At 32.1% G+C, this 11282-nt stretch overlaps 1 protein-coding gene and 1 pseudogene across 1 annotated transcript; one reads left to right on the top strand and one right to left on the bottom strand.

Annotated features, from left to right (window-relative positions):
* Positions 1–308: 308 nt before the first annotated feature.
* Positions 309–1542, bottom strand: LOC130826858 (uncharacterized). The gene has a single exon (XM_057692462.1). It carries the CDS (start codon positions 1430–1432, stop codon positions 440–442), a length of 993 nt encoding a protein of 330 aa, XP_057548445.1. The 5' UTR covers positions 1433–1542; the 3' UTR covers positions 309–439.
* Positions 1543–3704: 2162 nt separating this feature from the next.
* Positions 3705–9748, top strand: LOC130825725 (non-structural maintenance of chromosomes element 4 homolog A-like; annotated as a pseudogene).
* The last annotated feature ends 1534 nt before the right edge of the window (positions 9749–11282 follow it).

Here is an 11282-nt window from a genome sequence, read left to right as displayed (position 1 = left end):
ATAAATTTGAGCCAATTTCAAATTTCCAAATGAAATATCATTTTCAAACATGGCATAAAATAAATACAAAATTCTTTCTTATATACAGCCCGTAAATTTTTAGGGTTGTTAATTTTTTAGTTGGCAAGCTATGTTTAGTTCTCCACTTTAATTATAATGACTCATTATAATTAAAGGGAAGAACTAAACATAGCTTGCCAACCAAAAACATGAACCACCCTAAAAATTTACATGGTCACATCATCATTACCATATTTAGTGTATCCCGCATATATACTATAGTTACATATACTTTATTAAATAAACAATAATCAAAAATCATACTTCTATTTTTATTTATGTATAAATAAAAAAATAACATTCATAATAGTAATAAAAATTTAAACTTTATCCTTATATAGTCTTAATTTACTCCAAAAATCAAGTAATTCTTGATTATTCAAACCTTATTAATCTCACCAATCCCACCATCCCCTTGATTTTCTACCTCCATTAATTTTCTACCTCCATTGTTGACCTTATTACCCTTACTACCAAACTCAACCTTCAAATCATCCAAAGCTTTCCCCAACATTGCATTCTCAGAACGCAGCGTTTCAAGCTGCCGCTTTATAGTAAAACAAGTCTCTGCCATGTCAGCAGCACTCCCGCTCTGTGGACCCACGTTAGTAGGACCCCCTTTCTTATCTTCCTTTGCCACGTGTTCAATCCCAATCTTGTTGAGGACCAGTAATGGGATTCCATGTGGCGAAATCCTAGCCGTTGGATTCTTCATGAAAGATTGAAACCCTTCTGGGAAATTAATCCCCCACCGGAGCTTCAAAACGGCGCCGCTTTTAATCGGAAGTGCCGTTTTCGCCCCTAACATCATCCCTGATACAGCGCTTTCAAGAGATGATTTCAAGGGCAACGACGTAATACTACTTCCTGATTTTCCGACAGAGAAATAATCGCCATTGTCGAATTCATTCGGCTTGTTTACAACTTCAATTGAACTATCTTCCTCGAAAACGGTACCGTTTTGCTTCGATTCTAGTTGAAACGCAGTAATCGACGAAGACTGCGATTTTTTAACGGAAAAATCCCCAAATTGAGGTTTAAAATGAAGAAAAAACCTAGGATTATTAGATGCAGTTGAAGAGTTACCAAGAAAATGAAACTCAGCAGTCATGGTCATGGGGGCATCAATCGGCGATCCGAAGTGACCAATTCCAGTTTTAACAAGGAGAGAGAAAGGGTTAAACGCATCGTTTGGACGATAAGAAAGCCTAAACGATGGACCAGAGTCGAAGAAAGTTCCAAGGCCTAATGAAAGTTCCTTAGAATCTCCAGCAGAAAGGGAAGATTGGAAGGGTAACCCTACAATATTGAGGGGTACTTTGGCTTTGAAGAGGGGTTTCTGCTCTTCTCTGAATTTCAAAGAAGCTTTCATTTTATTTTTATTTTTTCAAAAAATTTGAAGGAGGAAGATGGATTTTCTGGAGGGTTTTGATGAAAATGAAAAGGGGACTTTTTTTGAGGTGGGTTTCAAAATTGTGATTTTTGAGGTATTTATAAAAAGAGAAACTTAAATAAAATTTGAATGGAAAGGTGTTGTTACAAATAAATTAATATTTATTTAATTTATCAAAAATAAATTCTTATATTTGCTATAATTGCTGAAAATAAATAAAATTATTGTTTATTTCTAATTGTTTGACTAACAAAAAAACTTTAAAGTTAATTATAAACAATAAATTGATTTATTTCAAACAAATAAACTTAATATATTTGCAAAGCCTTTATTTACAAATAAGTGTTTACTTTCAGTGGATCTTGGGTTATCATTGACAATTTGAATTGGGATTTTTATGTTTTATACTTCTCTCATTTTCAATTACTTGCAATGTTTAATTTTTTACATAGTTAAATACACTAATTTAATACTTAATTCTTAATTATTTAAATAAAAAATTATAAAAATTTGGCATTAATAATTTTGTAATGAGACAACTAAAATAAAATTTCACCTGACTATATCTTAACTTATAAATTAAGAGTGATAAATAAATAATACAATAATTCATGTCCTAAGTAATTAAAAACGAAGAAAATGATAAATTAATCCAATGAAATACTGCCCAAAATCAGTTGAAGCGGAAATGTATTGCCTTATTGGTGTGTTAAGTGAATAATTGAGCGGAGATTCCGGTTTAAAAATTTGTCTGGATTTTAATTAAAGGTGATGTGAGTGGGACCGGGAGTGTCAGTATGTTTTTGCTTCAATTTTGCAGTTCAAATTTTAAATTTAAAAAGTTTGGATTCATGATTTTCGTTTTGTGTTTCAAATAACTTGTCATTTTGAAGTGTGTATATATATATTCATTTGATCTTACATGATATTCATTTTTAAAATTATCTTTGCAAAAAACTTAATTTTAAAATTATTTCAAAACAAAAGCTTTAATTTTTACTCCCTTCATCTCTCTTATTAGCATCATTTTGTATTTTAGATTTTATATCACTGACATGAAGCCGAATTGGTACTCTCTGATCACCGTCTCTTATCTGATTCTCTTTTATATTACTTTTTTTCAAAATTTATTATGTGGCTTAGAAATTTGATTCTCCTTGTATCATCTATGAAGTAATATGCTTAAACTTTCATTTGTATCATTCAACTTATAAATTAACATCATTTTTTTCTAGTGTGAGTAATTAATATCGAAATATGCTTTATTTCTTTTAAAATTGGATAAAATAGAAAAAACCTAATAATCTTTTGTGATATGTTTACCTTCCAATAGATTTAATACTCACAAGTCATAAATATTATAAATGAGCATTAATTCTTGTATGAGACAAGCCATACGTGCTTTATATATGAATTAAATTTTAATTTATACAAATTATCATTTATCAAAAAAGAATTATATAATTATTAATAAATGAGTTTCTTATTTTGAGCTCGTTTCATTGAAAAACAATACTCTCTTATAAGTTACAAGAGTAGCTGATGAATAATTTAATTTATACAAATTATCATTTATCAAAAAGAAGTTATATAATTATTAATAAATGAGTTCCTTATTTTGAGATCGTCTCATCAAGAAACAGTACTCTCTTACAAGTTACAAGAGTAGCTGATTTTCATAAATAAGAGCTTCATATTCACATGAAAAATTATTTTATTCAATAAAAAATTTGTTGGAGGAAAAATGGGACCATAAACATAAAAAAAATTATAAAAAATTTAATGAAAAAGATATAAGAACAATAACATTAAAAAAAGTTTTTACACAAAATTCTTGTGAGAGACGCTCTCTTTGAAATACCATTTTTAATTGGAATATTTTTTGAAATATTGTAAGTAGGCATTAAAAAGATATAAATAGACTTTTAAGATATTGTGAGTAGGTATTACGGATATGGTAAGTAAGCATTAAGAATAATATAAGTAGGTATTAAGTTTAATTGGTTAGGCCGAGAGACGTCTCCCAAAGAGATGGTCTCTCAACAGACTAGCTGAAGTTTTTATAAAATTAATGAGAAACACGTGATGTCAATTAGCAATATTAAAATAAGAATAAACAAGGTTAATTTTTTCAAAATTTAAGAATTAGATAGAAAGATTTTTTAAGGAAAAACAACCAAAAATGACAAATAAAAATAATTTTAAAAAGAAAAAAAAGTGATTATAATCAGCTACTTTTGTAAGAGACCGTCTCAACTATCTTATTTGGCCTTGAATTATTAATTGGGATAATCGAATGCGGAAGAGTTTGCATTTGCCGATAAATATTCCAAAGAAAAACCAAAATTGATTTTTGGATTGGAGAGTGCGGGAAAATTCATAGTAGTTTATACAAGTATTTTTTTATCGATCAACCCCCATTGATTCTAAGCTTTCCTATCTTGAATTCAAATTAATATCTTATCTTGCTTGTTTCCTCTTCAATCCCGCCCAATCTGCTACAGTCTTCACCATCAGAGTTTTAATTTCGAATTATAGGGTTAAGCAGCAAAGGTAAATGTCAAGAAAGAGCCAGGAACCACTAGCAACAACGTAAACGCTACAGTCAGAGAACTGAAGCGAAGAAGAAATGAAGCTAATGTAGTTTCAAACAATTCCGCTCCATTGAGAAGTAAAAAAATTAAAATTTATCCTACTTCCAATAATGCCGCCGAAATTAATGAAAATCAGCGAATCGGAAAAAATCAAGAAGAAGTTGTTGTACGGAGAATTCTTCATTCCAGATATCTTGCCGTCAAAGCCCTACTTTCTAGTAATTCTCTATGAATTTTGTGGTGTTATTGGTGAATTTGAGATTTTAGTATTGTTGTTGTAGTATTGATGAGTTTAATTAAAAATAGCAGGTGTAGAAGAGGATTTAGCGCGGCCGGATTCGGATAAATTCAAGACTATGTTTGAAGAAGTTGAGAGTTTGCATCAGAAAGGTATTCCTTAATTTTAAATCCATGTTTTGGGCATATATGATTTATAGGTTGTGCTAGACAAATAACAACTGATGTGGGAGCTCCATTATGGAGATATTTTGGTAAGGCTTAGTATTAGTGACTACAATTTACAAGATTTGAAAATTTGTAATTAAATAATTACTAGGTTTGTATCATGGAATTAATGATTGAAGTAAAGAAGGGAATTGATAATGTAATGTAATATGAAAGTGTACTGTGGTGTGTTGATGTTTCTGAATTTTTCAGAGAAGAACTTGACTATTCAACCAATTTGGTAATTGTTGGTTATTTTTGAGTTTTTACAAGCTTTGTGAACCAAATTGTGTAACTGAAACTGATGATACATGCAGCTTGACTTTGAAATCTAGAAGATGATTAGCTCAAAATGATGTTCTTTGTAGAAGGTTTTATGGTAGTAAAGCTAGTGAAGTAGGGATAAGATGTTAAATTTCTTCTATTGGGATGATGTTTTTGGATTTTATGATGTAAAATGTTTATCAACTGATTGCTTTTGGTTTTCTTCTATTAAAGTTAAATTTTAATAAAGGGGCTTCGAGTCTTGAAAAACTATAAAAATCAAAGTTGAATACTTGTTGTCATTGTAAGTTCAGAAGCCTCCCGAGCAAGTATCTGATGCAGAGGCTTTGCTGGAAATTACAAGCAGTTTCGTGTAATCTGTCAAGGCCCAAAAAAATGAGGGAATAACTCCATCTGATTTAGTGTCGTGTTTGCTTAGAGATTTTGGTCGGCATGCTACAACTACTAGCAGTTCTGACGGGAGTAATTCGGTACTTTGGAAAGACATTGGGATATCAGTTTCTCATATTTTTAGAAAAGGCACTGGATGTTGCACAATGTAATGAGTTATGAATCTTTCAGTTTTGGTTTCAACTTCTTCACTAGTTATGGAGTTTGGCTTTAACATATTTAGATGTTAACTTTTTGTAGGTTAGGGCCAATGAGTTGTGAACTAAAGACTAGGAAGACTACAGTTAGAAAAAAACATGTCAAACCAACGGAACTTGCTCGGCCAGAAGAGGTAAGAGTGTTTATTTGTCTACTCAACTTTTATTCTATTGGCAAGTTTATCTGTTTTTTCCAGCTGATACATGCATATTTAGTTTAAAATGTTGCTTATTTGGTGCCTATGCTTTTGGTAGCTTGTTAACATTGCAGAAGAGAAAACTGATACAGACAAGAATATGGCGACCATATTTGGCATTTTGAGGAAAAATCGAAGGGTCCTTCTGGAAAATTTGATTCTGAACAGAAAGTCATTTGCACAGACAGTGGAAAACTTATTTGCTTTGTCATTTTTAGTTAAAGACGGAAGAGCTGAAATCACTGCCAATGAGAATGGTCATTTTGTTTGTAAGAGCAGCTGCTAACTTTATAGTCCATAATTATACTTCATTGCTATTGATGCAGTGTTAGGATAATCTGCTCTTCTCTTTTGGTAGGCCCAAAAAATGCTCCAGCTGCTGAAGCAATTGCTTCAGGCAAAGTCTCATACACTCACTTTGTCTTCAGATTTGACGTCCAGGACTGGAAAGTAAATTTACAGTTCAAAACTCATACAGTTGTATAACTATGCCTTCTATCTTGTGGTTATTTTTCAATTCAAAGCGAGTGTTGATACTCTTTAACATTTATTGAATTCCTGGTATGTTTGCTAATCCGTTCAAGACGGTAGGTCTACTGCTCCAATTAATTAGGTAGTTAGATAGTTTGATTTAGTTGAATAGATATGCAGCTCATTTTCATTATAGAAGTTTACTGTGTAGCAAATTTGTTTAAACGAATACCTTTTCAGCGATTATTCTGTAATACTTTTGTAAATGGAGCCTAACCTCTCGATGTCCTAATGTTCTAGGAAATCTCCTAGTCTAGATTGTGGAATATGCTTGAGCTGCTCTAACCAAATATTTGCAAGAGTCCTGAGGCTGGAGCTATAGGAACAAGTCAGATTGACATGTTTTCAGAACTAGAAATTTCATTTCTCTCACTTTTTAATCTTATTATTTTCCAGAAGGTTTCAGGGTCCTAAGAGTGTCAAATGGATTGTCAGGGCTAAGTGGCTAATTAAATTAGAGTTTTGTTGTCCACAAACAACATTTGCACATAGTAAGCTTGTACAGTTGAGAAGTAAACATAAACATGAAGCAAATGAAATTGAAGAATAAAGAGAAGCAAGAAAGAACACACCAATTTGGGATGTGGGAACATCCTTCAAGCAAAACTATTGAAGACTATTGAACCCACCCAAACAAGACAAAGCAATTGTATTAATGATTCTCGAGTACAAGAGAATACTAGTGAGGACTTCTCACTAATCTCACCCACAAAGTCTCAAGGATCTCTAGTGTTTGATTCCTTCAAACCTTGTTAAGCTCTAAATTCTCACACAATGCTCTTCAACCCTTTGTTAAGCTCCCCAATAATGTCTTTGTATGTGTTAGGGATATATATGGGAGGAAGAGAAGTAGGAGAATTAGAATCCCGTAAAACAAAACAGGGCACAAGTGCTCTCCTGAGCTTTAAATGCAAACCAAGACATATACTTGCCAATCGCAGGTATTCGACTGAGCAAATGGGATGCCAGTCGGAGCACCATGATGTTTGCTCAAGTAACATAAAAGTGTTTGCCCGAGCATGTGCATCCCGGGAGCTAGCTAGTAGCTTCTCTAAAGCCATATTCTCCCGGGATTTCTACAATGGATACTATTAACATACCAAGATAAATTATTCACACTCAACACATATTTATGAGAGCTAAATGATTTGGGTTTGCGAGCATTTTTGTTTTTGATTTTATTGGGAATTATATATATGTTTTCGTTAGTTTTGGTTCTTTTGTTGATGCTAGTTCTATTCACACTATGTTTTTGATTCACAATGACTTTTCAACGGCTTTAGAGATTTCAATTCACTTATCAATCGAGCTTTTATATTAATCATGTTTTGGATCCTCACATTAACATGTTGACTGGTCTTGGGGGTGTATTTGGTGATATTGTCTAGAATTGTCAGCACTCAACACACTCTAGAGATGTTTAAAACTACAAGTAAAGAAGCCTAATGGAGCTAATGACAGCATGTTTTTAAGGGTGTCTCTTGTTATTTATGTGATGCACCAATCATATATAGAATCCTCTATGTTCCATTGACTTGACTGAGAGGTTGTTTCTGACAGAGTACGTTGCTTTTGTCTTTTCACAGTTGATGCTGGTTTCTGTCAGGGAAGGTGAGGAACTTATGCCACACAGGGTACAACCAGATTCATCTAACCCGTCATAGAATCCAGCAGTTTCAGAAAATGTGGATCCAACAACAGTGACTACAACAACTCCCATCAGAATATTATCAAGGAATCGAGGTCTAGTTCTGCAGGAACAGACTGTAGTAAAGGATTCACCGGAGATTGATAGAAATAAATCAAGAGCTGCTTATATTAGAAAGAAAATTGCACAATGATATAAAGGCTCAGAAATATTGTACATCCTGTCAATTCTCAATCTTAGGTACATCATCTCCATTCTCGATCTTAGGCACCTCTAAAACCTCGTTAGTTGAATTAGACGCTTTAAAATTTGGATGACTTGAACACAGTAGCGGATCTTTGTCACGATCAGTTGGAGACGGACTCTTTAAATATTTTTTAACACCCCCTAACCATTTAGTTTATATAAAGTAGTTCACCTCATAAAAATTGTTTAAGATCTGTCACGGGTTGAACATGTGATCTTGTGAATCTTTCACTAGCTGGTCACTCTGGTTGAGCATGGGATTTTGTGATTCTTTCACGTGCAAATTGGGCCGATCCAAATTGACGGTCTCATTATGAGGCCGTCTCGTCCAAAACCAGCTGTTATTAGAAATGATTATCATCACTTTTTTTAATTTTCATTTACACATTTTAACCCCTTTTAATCCACATAATTTATTTTTTTTATAATATGCTCCCAACAAACTATAATCATCTCGATGAAAAAAGCTAAGTGCTAACTCTAGTTTTGATTATTAGGTGTTACACGTGCATAATAAATCCTTTCCATTTATCAAGCAATATTGTTATAACTCTTATTTTTTAAGTATAACAAAAAATATAGGCAATTAGTTACCATTTGATTCTTTTATGTCTTTTTTCATAGTATTATTTCTTTTTTAATTATTAACCATAAATAACTATAGGTACTCGGATACTTCTATCAAAAATCAAAACTACATATTAAATAGCAAAACAATTTAAAATTGTGTAGAAGCAGGTAGCAAATGATTAAATGCTATTAGCAAATTCACCTGAATTTTAGATTTACTTGTATAGTTATGGTTGGGAGATGTTAAATCCAAGATATACTATTAGTTCCCTTAGAAACAGAGTTTAACTGCCTTTAACTGCCTTTTAAAAATAAACACACTTATAATTTTGTAGGCGATACTAGAGAAATTATGGGGCTAAACACGCCCTTGTTAGAGAGCACTATTATAGAAAATTTGAAAAAAATAAGATTATTTAACAACTTTATTTCAAAAATACGCATCGTGAAAACTTTATTCCCAAAATAAGCGTCCGTACATCCAAATCTAAGCTTAGTGTAATGTCCCTGTTACTAACAGCGAAATAAAAAATAAAAAATAAAAAATTAGTAAAGCCTCAAGTCGCTGTTAGTAACAACGACTTTAAGGTTAACTGGTCAACTCCTTAATCTCGTAGGTTGGAATGAGGAAGTAACTAAAATGACGAGGAAGGAGAACTGAAAACTTAAAACGCGTTACTTGAGGCTTTGCTAATTTTTTTTGTTTTTTTTGATTTTGCTGTTAGTAACAGCAACATTACACCAAGCGTAGGTTTAGATGTACGGACGCTTATTTTGGGAATAAGTTTTCACGAAACTTATTTTTGGAATAAAGTTGTTAAATAATCTTATTCTTTTCAAATTTTCACTATTATATTTAAGTGCATAATTTAAGTGCGAAACCTAACAAGTTAAAGTTAAGACAACCAAGAATATCAAAGCTTCATGTGATTTAATCACCAACTTTCTACTACTCTTATAACAATACAAGCATTATAAAATAAAAAGGCAAAATTATAAGAAAATACCTAATCTATATGCCCTTTTATAAAAAATACCTTATTTAAATTTTTTTGTAAAAAACTACCTAATATAATACAAATGTTTGCAAATGACTACTTGTTAACGATTATCGTTTGTTGACTGTTACCTTAACCATTTGACCACCACGTAAGTGTCACGTGACTAATTAAAACACTCCTTCTTCAATAACGTTCGATTTTCAGAAATCTAAAAACAGGCGAATTCAAAGACAACTCTTTCATCTCTACTTTCTCTCCCATCCTCCTCTTTACTTCATCTCAATGAAAGATCTAACCTATACTGGTATATACCACTTCTCTATTATGGTTTTCTAGTTCATTCTTATATTTTAGGGTTAATCTGCATTTTTTTCGTTTTAGCATTTTCAATCCAATTGCTGCGTTTTTTTTTTAATTTGTTGTTTTTATCTTGCACTTTGTGAATTGATTGTTGTTTTGTGAATTGATTGTTGTTGTGTCTGAATAATTTGTTAAGGTTCATAAAATTAGTTAGATAAATAAAATGAAGAAATTGAAAATCAGACTTTTCCTCGATGGCAGAAATTCTAGATGTATATGCATGTAAAAAAATGCGTTTGATTATTAAAATGGAGGAATTCAGGAAGAAAGCTCAACAGAAAATCGATCGAATTCAAAGCGACATTAATGCTTTGAAAATGCAGAATCTGGTTATTGTTAATGAAATGAAGTTCTTGAGTACTATTGATGGCTTTAATTGAGATACATACAATCAAGTTTTTGTGAGATGCGGAAAGATGAGCGAGTTTGAAGCACAAATAGCAAAAAATGAGCAGCTGCTGTACCAAGCATCTAACTATGGTCGTGCACTCAAGGCACTATTTCTACCACACTTTCTCTCATCTGCTTATCTGAAAATCAATAGTGTTGAAACAACAATGGTTGCTCTTGAGCTGAAAACACAAGTCGGATGGAGCGGCACTCCAGTATTGAACACAGACAGTGTGAGCAACCAGCAACGAGCTAAAAAGAATGCAGATTAACCCTAAAATATAAGAATGAACTAGAAAATCATAATTAAAAAGTAGTACGTACCAGTATAGGTTTGATCTTTCAATGTGAAGCAGTAAAAAGGAGGATGGGAGAGAAAGTAGAGATGAAAGAGTTGTCTTTGATTTCGCCTGTTTTGATTTTTGAAAATCGAACGTTATTGAAGGAGAATGAGTGTTTTAATTAGTTACGTGACACTCACATGCTGATCAAAAGGTTAAGATAACGGTCAACAAACGATAATCATTAATAGGTAGTCATTTGCAAACATTTGCATTATATTAATTAATTTTTTACAAAAAAATTTAGGTAATGTAATTTTTTTAAAAAGAGCATATAGACTGGATAGTTTCTTTGTTAAATAAAAAAAATTTTAGAGGCCAAACTAAAAAGGCCCCGAAATTGAACCAAGGGAGTGGGTTGCGGTGGCCGAACCCTGACGCCCCATGTTGCTTTTCCACTTCCTATAGTCCTATTACTTTAGGGCTTTGTCATGAAATATATTTGCTAAGTAGTTAGATTATGCTCCTTCCAATTCAGCACCATTTGTTTTTTGACACTATTAATTAAGTGAAATCTTATTTGATTTATCTCAATGCAAGGATTATTCATATCAACTTTTCATAATTTTATATTAAACATAATTAGAGATATTAAGGATTGAATAAGTGTATTGAATAGAGTGCAAAAAGTAGAT

Source organism: Amaranthus tricolor, chromosome 1 (assembly GCF_026212465.1).
Source record: "Amaranthus tricolor cultivar Red isolate AtriRed21 chromosome 1, ASM2621246v1, whole genome shotgun sequence".
NCBI lineage: Eukaryota > Viridiplantae > Streptophyta > Magnoliopsida > Caryophyllales > Amaranthaceae > Amaranthus > Amaranthus tricolor.
Note: the sequence above shows the minus strand (reverse complement) of the source record. Positions and strands in the feature narration are given on the sequence as shown.

Bases quoted from the DNA above. Each gene is read 5' to 3' on its own strand.
- LOC130826858 (XM_057692462.1), bottom strand. From the start codon at position 1,432: ATGAAAGCTTCTTTGAAATTCAGAGAAGAGCAGAAACCCCTCTTCAAA.